We start from the raw sequence: 18,751 nt of genomic DNA, 5'->3' as shown, positions 1-18,751 counted from the left end.
CACTCTCCTTTAAACAACTTTGACTATCAATAAAGTTTTTAAAAAACACCTATAAATCCTTTGCTCCGCCTCGGAATGCCACATTAGGGAAAGAGGCGCAGCTTCTAATTATACGCTCTGTCAAAGGAAAGAATGTCAATATGGCATCATTTGCATGATTTCAGGGAATTTTGTGGTGTTTTTATTCAAGCATAGCTCCTTGACGTTCCCCATCTCATCCTAATCTGACGATGCTTCTCTTCTCCTCGTCACACTTTGCTTCCTCCAGGATGCTGTTCCTCAGCTCCTTATCCACTCTCCTCCTGCTGCTTTTTCTCTACCCGGCTGAGTTGTCTGCGCAGGAGGTGCAGGTGCGGCTTACAGGGAGTCGCAAAGTCAACGAAGGGCGTCTGGAGGTGTTGTACAACGGCGTATGGGGCACGGTGTGTGACGACCAGGTGAATCTCAACCTGGCTAACGTAGTGTGTAGACAGTTGGGATTTCAACACGGTTTCACGTGGGCGCCCAGTGCCAGGTTTGGTCAGGGGCAAGGTATGTATCGCCCTAGATAGTCGGGAAAGATACTCTCCGTCCAGTTTGTGTCAAATTGTCCTCTCACTTTCTCTTTCTTAGGTCAGATCTGGTTGGATAATGTGAACTGCAGAGGCACTGAGCTCTCTATTGCAGAATGTGGCTCAAACGGTTGGGGAGTCCACGACTGCACCCACGTTGAGGACCTGGGGATCATTTGTAGCCCAGAAAGAAGGCCTGGTTTCTCCTCTGCTTCAGGAGGGGACGCTCATTCCTCCTCCAGAAATGAGCCGAGACAATCAAGACAGAGAACCCCGCAGCAGCAGTCAGAGAACCCACCACCATCTCCACCTTATGCCCCACCTCACATTCCCTCGTCTTACGGCCGAGGTCACGAGATCGCGCTCCATCGCAACCCACCCACTTCCCGTCGCAACAGGATCTCACCGCAGGAGAACGGTCACGAGATACAGATCTTGCGACGGTATCGTGGCCCAACAGCACAGATATCGAGGCCGGCGGCCAGTACAACCCAAAGACAGGAGCAGGACACGTCGAGGAGCGGAACGCCTGCATCAAGACGCCAGGCTGAGCGAGAAACCAACAGGCAGTCTGAGAGGCATCAACCATACAGTGGGAATCATGTTGAACCAGAGCCTGTTTATCCCGTGACTGATTCCCACTCCATCCAGGTAAAACACACACTATACTCTCATAGGTATCCTCCAAAGTACTGTCTTGGCACCCTTGACTTTTACATCTGTATTTCTCAACCAAATCATAGTGGGGCGTTTCGCTGTATCAAGAATCAGAATCTTTCTGCTAGCATTTTTAAATGTTCAACCCAAAGCTTCCTGTTTAAGCTTTGGTGTCTCCAAGCTATACTGTAAGCCCTTTCAAATTAAAAGTTTGTTGAGAATAAACGCAGCACCCTATAAATCCTTACGCCACCTTTTCAAATGTTCTGTAACAGAGTTCTGACAGCGTTCAGCTGACCGAGGCTCGCCTCAAAGCCGTGCTGTCCGGCAGCCGTGGCGGCTTAGTGAACGAAGGAGTGCTGGAAGTGAAGTACGCTGGGAAATGGCGTCATGTGTGCAGTCACGGCTGGGACCTCACCAGCAGCAATGTCGTCTGTGGCATGCTGGGATTCACTTCTGCTGAGGCGTTTGATCAAAACGCCTACAGGTGAGTGAGTCAGCATGTGTGTGTGTGTGTGTGAGAGAGAGAGCAGGCACGTGCACGGACGCACATGTGTTTAGCTATGAAAGGGATGGAAAAGTGTGGTCGGTGAACACTTCCTTTTGCGGAACGGTTGCTCCAATGCCTGGACGGCTGTTCCATCCTTCTCGGGAATGGTAACCACAACTGCTACCGTTACTGCGACCACACTTGGCATGACATTTGTTCAGTGCGGCATTAGCCAAACCTAACCGTCCACCAGAACTGTCTGCCCCATTGGCTGAATGGGCCTCAATGCGTGTCTTTAAAATAGCCCAAAGGGAGTGTATTATTAATGTCTGACCCAGAATACAAGATCCTTCTCACAATGTGTGTTAAGAAACTCTTGACATTTGGACCACATATAATTTGAAAGGGAGAACTGTTTGAAAAATGTAGAAAAACACATGAAATAGTCATTTTTAGGGGAAAAAAATCATCATAAGGTAGTGGTAATAGGCAATGAGAGACAATAATAATAATAGAAAAAAATATTTTCGTCTATATAATTAAATATATTCAAAGAAAACTATACAGTGAATTCTGGCATATCGCAACCCCACAAATTCATAGGTTTTTATTTTAAAATGTGTTTTTTTCCTACAGAAAATATTCACCCAAAGTCATACTAATTGATAAATAGATGATAATACTGTTCAAACGTAAAGCATACATGTATCACTGTTAAGAAAAAACACAATTGTTGTAATGTTTTTTCCTCAAACGCTGAGATTTCGCACTTTTCGCACTAAAATAAGAATTATGTTTATCGCAAATGTTGATATGAAATACGAGGAGAGTCAACATCAAGCTGGCAGGATGGTTTGCATCTCCATTGCTTTCATTTTTTTTTGCCATTTGCGGGTGAGAATGTATTATATCAATATATTATTAATTTAACGGTCATACTAAGATGATCATAAAACCCATTTGATTAGTTTTAAGTCCTTTCCTTATGAACAGATAAACAGCAGTGCCCTACAAAGTACTACATTTATATCACCTAACGTAAACAAAGTTCCCTTATTAGCAAACCATTGCTGTCTGGTCCCCATCAATGCAACTTGTCTCACTTCAACCCTGTGAACACAAACCTCCAAAACCCCCCAACACACACATACCAACACCTCTCCACCATTGCAAAGCATCTTCCGAGACTTGACACAAACCAAATCCATGTATGCACACAAACAAACATGCACAAACGTGCACATGTAAACAGTCGTCTGTGTGGCTGCCCACACAGACAGTCTTTTTCTGGAACCTGGCTAGCAGGACAACTAGACTGACCGCCGGTCCGATCTGTGCCATCTGTCTCAAATGTCTCCCAATAATTACCCCTTGTGTCCTGCTCGTCAGCTTGGCTGAGAGACACAGGCTGAGCCTTTTTCTGGCGCCAATAGCCACAAAAGTACCAATAACCAACTCACTGGACGTCGTCACAGCTGATCTATCATGATGACAAGGTTATATAATTCTACACTTTTTTTTATGATGGATCCTTAGTTCTTCTCTTGCAGTGGATAATTGGAACAGGGTTTTAACTCAAAAAAGAAGAAAGAAAACAAAGCAAGTGGCGTAGTGTGCTCCTGTACTTAGTGACATGGCCAATTACTGGCCTGGCATGCATGCATTATGTTTTTCCATTTCTTTATGAATGGGTACTACACTCCCATAGGCCATAAAAAGGTCACATATGCAAATATTTGGTTGTACTACCTTTAACTTTGATTTCGGGAAACAAGATTCTGCAATGTCACATTCGACTTGACTGACGCAAATTGTAATGACTTTGGACTTGTCTTGACTTACTTGACTTGGACTTTGGCATTAGTGACTCTGGCTTCTGAGATGCAAAGACTCAAACCTTTCTAGCTTACCTTTCTAGTAGTTGTACTACCTTTAACTTTGATTTCGGGAAACAAGATTCTGCAATGTCACATTCGACTTGACTGACGCAAATTGTAATGACTTTGGACTTTACTTGACTTACTTGACTTGGACTTTGGCATTAGTGACTCTGGCTTCTGAGATGCAAGGACTCAAACCTTTCTAGCCCACCTTTCTAGTAGTTGTACTACCTTTAACTTTGATTTCGGGAAACAAGATTCTGCAATGTCACATTCGACTTGACTGACGCAAATTGTAATGACTTTGGACTTGACTTGACTTACTTGACTTGGACTTTGGCATTAGTGACTCTGGCTTCTGAGATGCAAGGACTCAAACCTTTCTAGCCTACCTTTCTAGTAGTTGTACTACCTTTAACTTTGATTTCGGGAAACAAGATTCTGCAATGTCACATTCGACTTGGCTGACGCAAATTGTAATGACTTTGGACTTGACTTGACTTACTTGACTTGGACTTTGGCATTAGTGACTCTGGCTTCTGAGATGCAAGGACTCAAACCTTTCTAGCTTACCTTTCTAGTAGTTGTACTACCTTTAACTTTGATTTCGGGAAACAAGACTCTGCAATGTCACATTCGACTTGACTGACGCAAATTGTAATGACTTTGGACTTGACTTGACTTACTTGACTTGGACTTTGGCATTAGTGACTCTGGCTTCTGAGATGCAAGGACTCAAACCTTTCTAGCCTACCTTTCTAGTAGTTGTACTACTTTTAACTTTGATTTCGGGAAACAAGATTCTGCAATGTCACATTCGACTCGACTGACGCAAATTGTAATGACTTTGGACTTGACTTGACTTACTTGACTTGGACTTTGGCATTAGTGACTCTGGCTTCTGAGATGCAAGGACTCAAACCTTTCTAGCCTACCTTTCTAGTAGTTGTACTATCTTTAACTTTGATTTCGAGAAACAAGATTCTGCAATGTCACATTCGACTTGACTGACGCAAATTGTAATGACTTTGGACTTGACTTGACTTACTTGACTTGGACTTTGGCATTAGTGACTCTGGCTTCTGAGATGCAAGGACTCAAACCTTTCTAGCCTAAGACTTCAGACTTGACTCCACTCTTCTTGGACTTGCACATGTTTACTTGAGACTTGACTCAAGACTCACAAAAATACTGACTCTCTCTCCCACTTCAGTTCATTTCTGTTCCGTGTTGCATTCAGTTTTCGCCAAGATCTTGTATCCTTATCCTTACTGAGTTTCCTTACTGTCCTTTCACTTTTTAAAAATGCAGTTCTTGACACCATGTTAGTTATTTCAGCAACCGCCCCATAGATGTTTTCTGTGCTTGATGTATGTGCTTGCATGTACTGTATGTTAATCTGTTGTTGATGTATGGTAAACATACATTCGGAACTTTAGTGTTATTCATCAGCATGTATGATGCCATGACTGGATCAGTTCGCCTGACAGTAAACAGGACAGGTTAGATTTAATGCATTCACAAATGGAAATCCAATTAAATTATGCTGGCACTAATATAATTTGAAAATGCACATTTCTATGTGGCACAAACATCCATGTAAGAACAAAGTAAAATGCAAAGAAAGTTTGAAATTATAAACAGGTCTCCAATCGCTTATTATTTTGTGTTATGTGACTGCGTGATTTTTGGTTGATAATATTGGTCGGCTCATTTTATGGGGCATCCCTACTTTTTGGGGAAAATAACTGGTAACTACAGTGATTTATGACTTTCATTGAACAGATTACTTTCTTAAAGTAATTTGCCCTTTCATTTAGCTTCTACGTAAACAAGAATGTTCATTAGTAGCTTCTTTTATTTTGCTTTTTTATGACACGCCCATTTGAGTTTGAACTTCTGAGAAATCCTTTGACTGCAGTGTCAGCATGATGTGGTCGTTCAGCGGCTTTTGCTTAGAAAGAGCTGCGATACCAAACTATTTCCAGCATAATCTATTTGGCTCCTCTCTTTTAATTTTACCAAGCAAGGTATCTTCTTCAAGCCTTTCATTGCTAATTATGTCTCTATGGGTTGTGTCTGTCTGTGTGTAGTCAGTCAGACCTGCCAACACTTGACAGAGCCAGTTGTTCCATTCTGGCAGCTTTCTGCTAACACAACATAATATCAGGTTATCTCTCCTTTGTTGACACTCAGCAACTATTCCATTTTGGGATTCTTCATCTCTTTACGGTTAGCCTTTTTGCTGTTTTTTTTAGTGTCATTTTATTTCTCCAATGTGCCACAGGTCATAGAAAAACAAGCTTTAGACCATGTAGATGCATTTTGGATATGCATTTTTCTATCAAGCCTCTCAAATCCAGAGTCTATGAAATCGATTATTGCTCTCTCTTCATCAAATCTGCTGCCTAACTAAGATCTCCACAAGCAACATGCCTTAAAATACCCAAAATAGCGTGATTTTTTTTTTTTTAGGTCAGGCGATGCCTATTAAAGTTCAGAGAGAGTCTTACATCACCAGCCTCATGTTTCCAAGCTACGGAGTCTTGACGCTAGGCAACCATGTCGTTTTGAGCTTTAATGACCTTTTCCAGAGACGGCATGCTGATATGTACGTGCATATTTCCGTGTCTGCTGTGTGTGAACCAACATGCTACTTCTCGACCGCACAGCAGACACTAGCAAGCACAGGAGGCAATTATACAGGGTGACACTCAACTCCCCCCATCCCCCCCACCGCCTCACTAACCTCACCCTGCAGAACTCCGTGAACTAACTCTCCACTTACTGTCCTTTGCTCCACTATGCTGAGTTATGAAACATTTACAATAGTGCAAAAAGGTTTCATAATAGCTCTTCTGATTCCATAATATAATATGATATACTATAATATACTCATACTGTAATATAATGTCATGTAATACCACATATTTCAGTAGACATTGCATGTAAATGCTGAAGCTGAACTGAAATGTACAATAAACGTTGAAATGTGCTGAAATCTATTCATCCACTGAGAAACGAACCAGCAACCTCTCTACTGGCTGAAGCGTACCACAAATATTCAATGTAAAATTAATGTCCACCAATAGGGGGCGGCATTGAATGGCATGAATTGTCCATTTTCAATGGGAAAAAAATTCATTCATTTTCTACCGCTCTTTCCTCTCAAGGGTCGCGGGCATGCTGGAGCCTATCCCAGCAGTGAACACGATTACATATGAAATACAACATTTATTTTAACAAAGCTTAGTAGAAGGGTGGCCCATAGGTGAAAATAAAAGCGCTAAAGAAGCCCAAGTCTACAGTATAATGGCACTATTACACAGCACAGGTACAGAACAGGTCACAGAGCCGTCATGGCGTCTGCCTCGGCGTTTGTCTGCCTCAGGATTCCTTATTTAGTAACCCTCACGTTCCATCCCTCACTTTAGTTTTCCCAATATTTACATTCGCATCATGAATCTGCTTGTGCAAGTAACCACCTCTCCATGTGAGGTACGCGCTTGTGTCAGTACTCCTGTGTTCGGACTCGTCGGGCTGCACCTGCTTGCGGTCACACTGGTTGATGCAAGCGGTCAGCTTTAGTGCGAGTGTGCGTGACAAAACGCCACCTTCTAGACTCTCTCTGGTCTGTGAAACTTTACTTATCTTGAATACTTTTTTATTTTTTTACTCAACACTTGTTCTTTTTGTGTACTAAATTGAGCAAAGAGTAATTGCTGTTGTATTTCAGGAAACTGTGGGACTCCAAATTAGCTGATCCATCATCCAGGTAAACTGCATTCTTTAAAGCATCGCGTTTACAGGTGCTTCTATTTGACTTTGAAACTATCCTCATCGTTTTCTGTGATGTCTTTTTGTCCAGACTGAGGACACAGATCACTAAGAAGACCTACTGGGTGGAGAAGGTGCAGTGTCAGGGCGGAGAGGTCTCCTTGGCTCAGTGCCCTGCCCAACTGTCCCTCCGCAGGAGAGACGGGCCATGCAGGGGGGGCATGCACGCCGTTGTACGCTGCGTCCCCGGACCCCAATTTGCACGTAACGGCCGAGGACGTGCACCACCTTCTGTGTCGGTCAGTGTGGAGTGAGTCGTATACACTCAACAAAAATATAAACAGAAGCGAATCGCTTATGCGGCCATCTTTCATAAGCTGAACTCAAAGATGTAAAACTTTTTCTATGTATACACAAGCTCGATTTCTCACAAATATTGTACACAAATCTATCTAAATCTATCTCATGTGGTATATCAAGAAGATCAGATAGGCTGGCCACAATAAAAGGCCACTACAAAATGTTTGCTGTATTGAAGGAAGCTCAGGAGGGTTCAGAAAACATGGCTTGGATTAAAAGCTGTGGTGCTTTCAGTACTATCAGTACTAGTGATATCTGGCTAGATACTGGCATGCAAATGGACGATTTTCACCTGATTCAAAATATTCCGGTATTGATTTTAAGTTTCAACAGCACTTCAGTGCATTGTCCGTTCGTCAGCATTCACATGCAATTTTTACAAAAATTGCCTTCTCTAGTTGAGATTTTATAGCCTTCTCTATAAAATAGGACCTCTGCTAGCCTAATATGCTGTGACAATTTACTCTTTTTGTATGGGATTTCCAATTACCCTTAAACAAACTCAATAATGACCATCATCTGGATGTAAAAGAACATGCTTAAAGGCAACAAAAATGTACTCATCTTTTTTTTTTCTTCCAGAAGAACGTGCGTCTCAAGGCAGGGCCTCGCGTTGGGGAGGGTCGCGTGGAGGTGCTGAAGGACGGGAAATGGGGCACTGTTGCAGACCACCTGTGGGACATCACAGATGCCAACGTGGTTTGCAGAGAGCTGGGCTTTGGGACGGCAATGGAGGCCTTGACCAGGGCTCATCTAGGACAGGGTGAGACAGGGCACAGACACATAAATGACCAAAATGTGCACAACGGCGCACTCATACAAGATCCATCCATTTTGTACGCTGATTAGGTCACGAGGAAGCTGGAGCCTATCCCAGCTGATTTAGGGTCACAGCTTGACAAACAGTCACACTGTCTGATTTTTCTCGTCAAAAATATTTTTTTATTTTCAATTATTAATTAGCCAACCATTCATCTTCTACCGTTTATCCGGGATCGGGGAAGCCTAGACTTCCCTCTCCCTGGCCACTTCATCCAGTGGATCCCATAGTCTCTCCAACATGTTGTCCGTCCTCCCCAGGGAGGCGTTCGGAAGGCATCCCGGCCAGGATTTGAACCAAAAATATTTTTCCTTTGAAGCCTCACCGCTCAACCACCGTGCTACAACATCATTCCTAATTGGCAGTTTTTTTTTTAACAAACATGATTATGAAAAGTACTATACAGTATTCTCTTAATAACGAGACAATCCCAGCATGGAGGCCTGTTGCTGTGCTTGCATGAGCGCACACAAACATGGCACAAATGATGGTCATGCTGTGCTGTTAACACTATATTTTGCCATCATTTCAACGTGGTTATGGTTAGGGCGTTAAGTTTGGGGCATCCTATTCATTAATGTAAAGAAAAAAAAAGAAGTAAGCAACCCCAAAATATGTTGGTTTCTGACTAATTACCGTTCATTACTTTTTTGTGTGACATCTTACTAGATTCTCATGAGAACCGACTCAGACTAAACACCAATGAGTCTAAATTTGTGCTTCTAAATGGTCCGATGCACAAGTGCAAGAACTGTGGGTCGGAGCGGACAAATAAACACGTTTATTGCGGAAGCACTGCATCTATCTCAGATAGCCATGAGCAGTTATTTGAGTGTAACACCAGCAGCTCACAATGACTCATATACACATTGTCTTGGAAGCACTTCCACACAATTGTCCAATGCAAACAAAAGACATTTTCCAAGCAAAACCTGACCTTCAGTTGTTGGGAGTTATTGTCCTTTTTTCCCTGCATACTTCTGCAGTAATTCCATAATTACATTCATTTCCTGCCATTATCTTTCTGCCTGAATGAGAGCTTAGTTTGACCCATAATGGCGGCTGCATTTCCGTGTCCCTACTTGCCTTAATGAAGTAATTCATGGAACCTTTTCAGGGTTCTATAAAGGTAGGTGCTGTGTTGGCGTTATGTCGAAATAATAACCATGGTAAATGTCAAGAGTGAAGCGTTGCGGGTTTTAATGTTTCTCGACAAAGTTCAGGCGTATTTAACAAGGTCGCAAACACAGGAGAGCGGTCTGGGCCTTTTCTGGAGTTCTGTGACGGCTCATGGGTGGTGCAGTAAGAGAAGAGTGACCTTACTCAAGACTTGATGACATCATTGGCTATTTGAGTGCAAAAAAATACAGGGCTTAATAAAGATTTGGCCTCATGCATCTTCATATGCTTACGCAAGTTCAAAGATTTTTGCCTGCGGTGTGCTGGACGGTGTGCAGTCATTTGGACAAAAATCTCTCAAACACAGTGTGAGCCATATCAGTGATCTGTGCATATAGTTGGCTCTTTTAATCAAAATACACATCTGCACAGCTGTGATGGTTTTGACTTTTTTGTGTGCTGCCCAAGTGCTGCCCAATTCCAGCTTGTGTGGGTACCGATAGAGTTGCATGGGTGTGGAAAGTTACAGTTGATTCATTCATTTTCTACCGCTTATCCTCACGAGGGTCGCGGGCGTGCTGGAGCCTATCCCAGCTGTCTTCGGGCGAGAGGCGGGGTACACCCTGGACTGGTCGCCATCCAATCACAGGGCACATATAGACAAACAACCATTCACACTCACATTCATACCTATGGACAATTTTCATTCATTCATTCATTTTCTACCGCTTTTCCTCACGAGGGTCACAGGCGTGCTGGAGCCTATCCCAGCTGTCTTCAGGTGAGAGGCGGGGTACACCCTGGACTGGTGGCCATCCAATCACAGGGCACATATAGACAAACAACCATTCACACTCACATTCATACCTATGGACAATTTGGAGTGGCCAATTAACCTAGCATGTTTTTGGCATATGGGAGGAAACCGGAGTACCTGGAGAAAACCCACACATGCACGGGGAGAACATGCAAACTCCACACAGAGATGGTTGAGGGTGGGATTGAACTCGGGTCTCCGAGCTGTGAGGTCTGCGCGCTAACCACTCGACAGCCAATGGACAATTTGGAGTTGCCAATTAGCCTAGAATGTTTTTGGAATGTGGGAGGAAACCGGAGTACCCGGACATGCAAACTCCACACAGAAATGAGGGTGGAATCGAACTCGGAAAATGACAGTTAATTATAATAATACCGGTATGAGTATTTTAATTACTTATTAAAATATTCCAACTCTGACCTTAGGTTCCGGTCCCATCCACATGAACAGTGTGCAGTGCACGGGCCACGAGAGGTCCCTTTTGGACTGTTCCTTCAAAGAGGTTCCACTGTACACCATCAAGCACAGCCAGGATGCGGGGGTCCGCTGCAACGTCCCTAACACGGGCACACAGTCCACAGTGAGAGACACATTTCCACAGACAGTATTATGCACACATCAGTCCATAGCAGTGTTGATACACATGTCACCGTTCTCCGTTCAGGTGAGACTGGCAGGAGGCAGAGACAGAGCAGAGGGCCGTGTGGAGGTGCTGATGGATGTCGGAGGAACAAAGCGCTGGGGTTCAGTCTGCAGTGAGAACTGGGGAATCAACGAGGCCATGGTGGTGTGTCGACAGCTCGGCTTGGGTTTTGCCTCGAGAGCACACCAGGTGATGAGCACATCCTATATGTCGCTGTGTGTTACTCCCTGTCTTGGTGTTTGTCCTGTGTAATCCCACACGTCCCTTCTCTGGCTCTCTCTCTGGGCTGCTGTTTGTGTATCTGTGCTGTGTTATTACCCAGGCCTGAGGTAATTATAGGCTTCTCGAAGGTCCACTTCCAGCACTCTGAAAATAAAAAAGGGAAAAGTGAGGCAAAGTGAAATCGGCAGAAATTCACAAGCAAAAGGAGCTGTAAATAGGGCTGTGCACTGAAAGGACAAGCAGGGTGTGTTAAGGGGGCCATTTAAACAAGTGGTGAAAAACTATGAAAAAGACTGGAAAATGTGATCACATGCACTGATAGTTACATTTTTAAGACCAAGGAAAGATACACTTCATGTTTTTTTTTGCTTGTCTGTGTGTGCAGGAGACTTGGTACTGGACGAGCTCCAGTGACGCCCGTGATGTGGTTCTGAGTGGAAGTCACTGTGCGGGCTCTGAGACGTCCATCCAGCAATGTCGCAAAAACACACACGTCTACTGTCCAAGAGGTGGCGACGGCAGGGCCGCAGGAGTTACCTGTGTGGAGAGTAAGCAAAAAAACACTTTTTTTTTCATATTTATTTTGCAGTCACTGTGAGTCGTGACTCTTGTGTACCCTGACAGCGGCTCCTGACCTGGTCGTGGACGCTCAACTGGTCCAGGAGACAGCTTACCTGGAGGACAGGCCCTTGCACTTGCTGTCATGTGCCAATGAGGAGAACTGTCTCTCCTCCTCCGCTGCCAGGATGCAGTGGCCTTACGGACACAGACGCCTGCTGAGATTTTCCTCCCGTATCATGAACTTGGGTCGTGCTGATTTTCAACCCAAGGCCACCAGAGAGAACTGGGTTTGGCATCAGTGTCACAGGTATATTGTCCAGTACAGTCGGAGTCCATGCATGTCTACATTCTACAGCCATGTACCCCGTAGGGCTGCTGTACCTTTTCTAAACAGATTAGTATAATCTGAAAGTGTTAACAGCAAGTATCAAGAGAAGAATAACAACCCTTTAAGTGTACAATATATTGTACTCGACTCTACAGGTACAATGATGACAATGATGCACATTTTCACAAGCAATGCAGTGCTCGATGTATTTTAATGGTACGCAATAAGCACAATCTTGACAGTGAATAATCATTCTCGTCATTGTTTACCTGGTTGCTAAAATGAGGGATAAGACTGGCCTCCCTTCTCAACTCAGCTGGTGTGGTTTTGTGTCCTAAAACAAAAGAGGCCGAGCTCAAGAGTTTCTTCCAGCCTCAATCACTACCTCCCAAGTCCATGTGCACATTGGTTTTTTGTTCCCCACTATTCCGAGTGCCTCTTCTGGGAATGGTTCTATAACGAGAGCGACACAGAACAGATAAACAACCCGTTCTGTGACGCCTCCGCAAGCGCACAACAGGATTTATAAGACTATATTTCAATGTAGAAATTACCGTTCCTGGAGAGATGGCTGGTGTTATTGTAATGCTGGTTAGTATATCAAAGCATATAATAGCATAGTCCCGATATAATGCAAATATATGCATGCACAGGGATGACATAGCAGAAAAAGTACTAAGTGTTATGCCGTGTTCTTTCATCATGTTCTTCATTCTTCGGCTTCCTTGACTTTGTTCCGTCTCTTAGGCACTACCACAGCATTGAGGTGTTCACTCACTATGATCTGCTGACCCTCAATGGCACCAGAGTGGCTGAAGGTCACAAAGCCAGCTTCTGTCTGGAGGACACCTACTGCCCCGACGGTTAGACACTCTTATGTTTAAATTCTAGGAAGGATATACCGTGTTACATGCATTACACTGTACAGATTAGCATCTTGCGGACAAGTCAAGATTCAAACCGTGACCAGACAGTCTCTGACTCTGCATCACTACACATTAATACACTACAGATCAAAGATATTTTGCGTCCATAAATACTGACCCGCCCCCCCGCCTTCCAGGTATCCAGAAGCGGTATTCCTGCTACAACATGGGACAGCAGGGTATCTCGATTGGCTGCTGGGATACATACCGCCATGACATCGACTGCCAGTGGATTGACATTACAGATGTGCGGCCGGGTGAATATGTCTTCCAGGTAAATCTTTCCATAGCTCTTTACAATAATGTAGACACAATTACAGTAGTTAATGAGGAACGAACCCACGTAACCACTACTCATTAGTTCCTCAGTAACTAACTTACATATATATGCCTTAGTTCCTCAGTGACTACTCTAGTTCCTCATTTGTTCTTCATTAGTTTCTCAGTAACTACTGAATTTCTGTGAACCTCATTGTAAAGTGAGATCAATATTTCATATCAGAACTTTCATCCCAGCACGGGTTCCTTTTACTGTCTCCAGTGAAAGCGAATCAGGTGAATCAGTCTTTGCAGAGTACCCGTGAATAATGAAACTGGAGTCTTCATTGAGTTCCCATGAGTCAGTGAAACCTGGGACTTGGTCGAGTACCTGTAAGTCAGTGAGCGCGAGTCTTGATCAGTCAAACTTGAGAAGTCAAGGACCTGTAAGTTAGTGAATTCAAGTCTCTGCTGAGAACCAGTGAAAACTTGAGTCCTCATCGAGTACCTGAAAGTCAGTGAACCTCTAATCTCTGTCCAGCACCCGTAGTCTTCGTCCAGCTAGAATAGATATAATCAGTTTCTCAATAGAATGGGGGCATGATGGTAAATAATTGAGAACCATTGCCTTTCAACACGGCCGTACGGTTGTGTCACAGAACATATGGGACACAGCGGTATGGAAGAATAAACATATATTGGTCTGTCCTTTCACGTTTAAATGTTTGGTTTTCTCAATCAGCTATTACTTTTCAGCAAACCATGGTTCTAAATCAAGGATTAAGCGGACATAGAAAATGTACGGATGGATGGATGGCTCTCATTCACTCAGTAAACCAACAAACAACTTTATTGGCATTTCATTTAATTTTGAGTGACGTCACAGAGTTCGCTCTCACGTAACTGTAATAACTGAAGTCATTCCAATCACAAACTGTGGCTATGATTGATCAGCGAGCATGATTATATGATATGGTATTTCCCTTTCATTTTCAATCGGTCCCAGATCCGTAAAGGGCCATCACTGGGTCTGGATTCGGACCGAGGTCCACCATCTAGGGCAGGGGTCTCAAACACGCGGCCCGCGGGACACTATTTTGAGGTCCCCGCCTTGATATGAAAGTTTAATGTTCGTGCGGCCCGCACAAGTTTGATATGGATGCTGTATGGTATCATGTACCCAGAAAAAATTATTACGTTTGATTAATGTTCATGTTAAAGGTTAAATAACTGTTAATAGTTATCCTCCCTATCCGTGTGGAAGTGGTAAGTTTTTGGCTATTTAAGTTTAAAGGAAATAACTTGAAGGCTACCGTTTAGGTCGCTAGCTCTCTAGTTTGCGAGTTAGCATTTGTCTCAAGACCCTGCAGTTGCGCAATATGTTGTAAATAAAAAGAGTATAAATGTGACTATAGTCGTGTTTTGTCATGTCGACAGGGCTCTAATAATGCTTTGTTCAATTTAATCTGAAAAAAATAATGTCTACCCACCAACTATATGTGGTTTCTTAAGTTTTTATAATTTGCTGTTTTATTGTTATTATTATATTTATTTATTCATTACTGATTGATTGATTTTCTTTATTCTTGATTTGTTTATTTATTTTTCATTCTTATTTTGTGTAGAAAAATAAAAAGTAAGATATTTGAGAACAGTGGAATGTTTTATCAGAGCTTTTCTTGTAGAAAATTGAAACCAAAGCAAAGTTTATTCATTTTTCTGTTTTCAATAAATGCGTTTTTTTGTTGTTTTTTTTTTTTTTGGAAAACCTGATGCGGCCCAGTCCCATGACACCGAGCAGGATAAGTGGTACATAAAATGGACGGATGAAAGTTCAGCCATCTGGCACATCCTCCCAAAATGAAAAAAAGAAAAAAGAGAAAAAACAGAGTTTAAAATCTGCAATGTGGGATAAAAGCGATAACCAACTATAATTGTAGCTAAGTGGCTCTTGGCCGTGCATCCAGCCATTCAGGTATGCCATATGCATGTTGTTTCAGGGCGTGTGTGTGTATTTAAGGAAAGTGCATTTAATGTGGCTTTATATAGAAAGTAGACCTGCTATTAGCGAGTGGAGCGTATTGGCTAGTGGACAACACTGTCAGCGCTTGACATTTTTTTTTCAATGTTGGACTCGGTTGGACTTGTGACTTTTCCTAAACGTTCCAATCTACTGTGCTGACCTACTCATCTGTTCTCCCGCTCTGTCATTTGTTCTATTTTTTACTACAAGATGATGCTGATAGTTTCTAATTAGTTTCCAAGCTGATGCATTAGTCAGTGATGTTTTCATTTGACACGCGTGTATTTTTCTGCATTGCACTCTGGCCATGAAAGCATGTATGTGACTCAATGAATTTAGAGAGAAGTGAGGAAAAAGTGGCAACCAGTTTTAGGACCATGTACTGTTTCTGAAGAGTCAGCTCGATGATTCCCAATTGTGCCGACCTCACGATCTATACAGTCTCTACAGATGGTTACAACCTTTCATGATATTTTCTGACATCATCGCAAAAACTTTGCACTTTCTTTTTCTGAAAGCCAAATCAAAAGAGTTAGAATTACAAATAATTGGCTCGTGTAAGTTTCCCAACAACTGTAAGCAGCAAACTCACAAGATTAAAAGTCGGTTTCTACATTGGCACAGTGTGTGGTCACGTTATCTGTTTGATGTGTGCAACAGGAAAATTCATTTATATGCTGCGCTCTTACAGTAAGCAGCGCAGACGGAGTGGAAAACATCAAGTATGGCTGCAGTCTAATGACAGGCTGCGACTTGAATCGAAAAACCAAGACCATTATCTGCATCTCTGCGCTCTTTTTTGTATAGTGCACAGAGATAACAGTGGAAAGTGATGTCATTCATTATGACAAACCCCCGATTGGAGCTATTCTGGAAAAGAGAGAACAGAGAGAACAGTAATGGAAAGTCACTTCATTCAGTGTTACTTTGCTACGGTAGTAAAAAGAAATTGCGCTAGTCTAGACAGAAAAGCACTGCAAAGGACAAACTTATGTTCTTCACAGGGATGGAGCCTTAATATAATTACAGTAAATAACATGGAATCAGGCTGCATATGCTGGTGGATATAATAAGCGTTACATTCACCTTAGTTGTTATTAGGGTTGATGTATGGCGAGCTACGGAACCCTGTATGTGTATAACTTTCATCCTTCCTTGCGCAGGTGGAGGTCAACCCATCCTTGGATATGGCAGAGTCTGATTTCAAGAACAACGTTGTCCGCTGTCGGTGCAAGTATGATGGATCCCGGGTGTACATGTTTGGATGCCATACAGGTAGTGATGCAATGAGATGAGATGAGAATTATGAGATATGAAGGGATGGGATGAGCTGGGGAAAAGGAGGGGGATGGAATACATTGGGAAGAAATAGCTTTGGATGGGACGGAATGGAATGATGGGGTGGGATGGCCTGTACAGGTATTAAATGCAGGGATGATATGGAAAGCATGATATTAAAAGCACGATGAGATGGAGTGATATGGGATGGCATGAACTGGGATGAGCTGGGAGGGGGTGGCATGAGGTGGGATAAGCAGTAATAAAGTAGGATGAGAGTGGAAGGGGTGATGAGGATAGGATGAGCGAGAATATGATAGTATATAATATGAATAGTATATAATATGTGGTATGAAATGAGCTGGGATGGCCTGGACTTAGTTGGTTTAGGTACGACAGAATTTTTTCTCGTAAATGTTTACACTCATAATATTATCATTTTTTTCTCGTAAATTTACAACTTCATTCTTGTAAATTTATAACTTTATTCTTGTAATATTCAGAATTTTTTGCTCGTAAATTTACGACTTTATTCTCTTAATATTATGATTTTTTTCCTTTAAATTTTACTAATTTATTCTTGTAATATTAAGATTTTTTTCCTTAAATGTACAACTTAATTCTTGTAAATTTACAATTTTATTGTCGTAATATTATGATTTTTTTTCTTGTGAATTTACGACTTTATTCTTGTTATATTACGATTTTTTTTATCATAAATTTTAAACTTTACTCTTGTAATATTACAATTTTGTCTCCTAAATTTACAACTTCATTCTAAAGTTACAACTTTATTCTCGTAATATTCCAATTTTTTTTTTTGTAAATTTACAACTTCATTCTTGTAATATTGTGATTTTTTTTTCCTCATACATATACGACTTTACTCTTGTAAATTTACAACAATATTCTCCTAAAGTTTTTTGTCAGAAATGTACGACTCTATTCTCGAAATCTCATAGTATTATTTTTTTCTCAAAGCCAACTATTTATTTTTCTTCTCTATGTGGAGTATTTTTCTCAGTGTTCTCAATAACAGAGTATTAGGTGGACCACTACTCCAAGTAATACCACAGGCACTAATGGTATTAATATTTGCCGCAGTCTAATGAGTTTTGTACGTTTCATTGTCTCATCAGGTGATGCTTACAGTGCCGAGGCCGAGGACTTGTTTGACCACCAGCGTCAGATCACCAACAACTTCCTGTGAGTGGAGGACCACGCAATATAAGGACAGAAGGACCGTTCAACTCCTCAGCACACCTCAACACCACAGGACAAGGCTAAACAGAGACGAGGGAGAGAGGAAAAGGAAGGATTTCATGGACATTTTAACATGATTAAGGAGGGGAGCAAAAAAATGAAAGCAGGCATTAGATCATAAAATGTAGAGTACTTAATTTACATTTCATTATCATTTGAAATTAATTAGATTTTTTTTTTTTTAAAGATCATTCCAAAAAACATGAATGCACAACATGAACACAGGTAACAACTGTCTGTTCACTCTCCAATTGCCAATATATTTTTTTTTACTGTAACACCTGTGTGCTTTTTGGTTTTAAATGACAATCTACTTCTTTTTTATTTTTTAACTCCATGGTGCTACTTTGCCTTATTTGAATAAATATTGTAATGTATTGCACATGTATTGTCATGTACAGTTTTATATTACCTCTCTGGAATAATACTTGTTAGGTCTCTAATTTATGCAGATTTTATTGTACTTTTGAGTTGGCATTGTCCCTGCGTGGTTGTGTTTTGTATTGTTAATTTTATGATGAGAGATTATTTGTTTGTTCTTCATCTGTTCAACATTGGTATTATCATCCAATGGGATCTGGTTGTGCCACATTATTGCGCCTTAAATATTACTTAAAAGGTAGAGAAAGAATAAACATCAGAATGACACACTGCATGGTCAATTAAGGAATGGTTATTTTTCCTGGAGACTTTCTAAGCAGAAAATATAGCAAAAATGATCATTTTTGATTTAGCAGAATCTGCTGTCAAATGAAGATACAAATACTACTACTACCAA

The 18,751-nt window shown here is 41.9% G+C and overlaps 1 protein-coding gene across 2 annotated transcripts; it reads left to right on the top strand.

Moving 5' to 3' along the window:
- The first annotated feature begins 269 nt into the window (after positions 1-269).
- Positions 270-18,626, top strand: LOC131123913 (lysyl oxidase homolog 4-like). Of its 2 annotated transcripts, none has more exons than XM_078793187.1 (14): positions 270-531; positions 613-1,202; positions 1,484-1,695; positions 7,315-7,353; positions 7,447-7,654; positions 8,298-8,478; positions 10,897-11,051; positions 11,136-11,303; positions 11,722-11,884; positions 11,961-12,204; positions 12,973-13,088; positions 13,289-13,425; positions 16,596-16,707; positions 17,850-18,626. In XM_078793187.1, the coding sequence occupies exons 1-14, from the start codon at positions 270-272 to the stop codon at positions 17,918-17,920; spliced, it is 2,658 nt and encodes an 885-aa protein (XP_078649313.1). In that variant the 3' UTR covers positions 17,921-18,626. The 2 variants fall into 2 exon arrangements, with proteins under 2 accessions (XP_078649313.1, XP_078649314.1); XM_078793188.1 differs by having other exon boundaries at positions 613-1,228; positions 1,495-1,695.
- The last annotated feature ends 125 nt before the right edge of the window (positions 18,627-18,751 follow it).

Source organism: Doryrhamphus excisus, linkage group LG9, assembly GCF_037039965.1.
Source record: "Doryrhamphus excisus strain RoL-2023G ecotype Guam linkage group LG9, RoL_Dexc_Guam_v1.1, whole genome shotgun sequence".
In the NCBI taxonomy this organism is placed as follows: Eukaryota; Metazoa; Chordata; class Actinopteri; order Syngnathiformes; family Syngnathidae; genus Doryrhamphus; species Doryrhamphus excisus.
The sequence above is the reverse complement of the archived record's forward strand: the minus strand, read 5'-3'. Positions and strand labels throughout refer to the sequence as shown.

What these genes read in the sequence shown, in the direction of transcription:
- LOC131123913 (XM_078793188.1), top strand. Translation starts at nt 270, where the DNA reads ATGCTGTTCCTCAGCTCCTTATCCACTCTCCTCCTGCTGCTTTTTCTC. An exon ending in CACACACTATACTCTCATAG is followed by an intron (nt 1,229 to 1,494) that starts GTATCCTCCAAA and finishes GAGTTCTGACAG; the next exon opens with CGTTCAGCTGACCGAGGCTC. An exon ending in CATGTTTGGATGCCATACAG is followed by an intron (nt 16,708 to 17,849) that starts GTAGTGATGCAA and finishes TTGTCTCATCAG; the next exon opens with GTGATGCTTACAGTGCCGAG.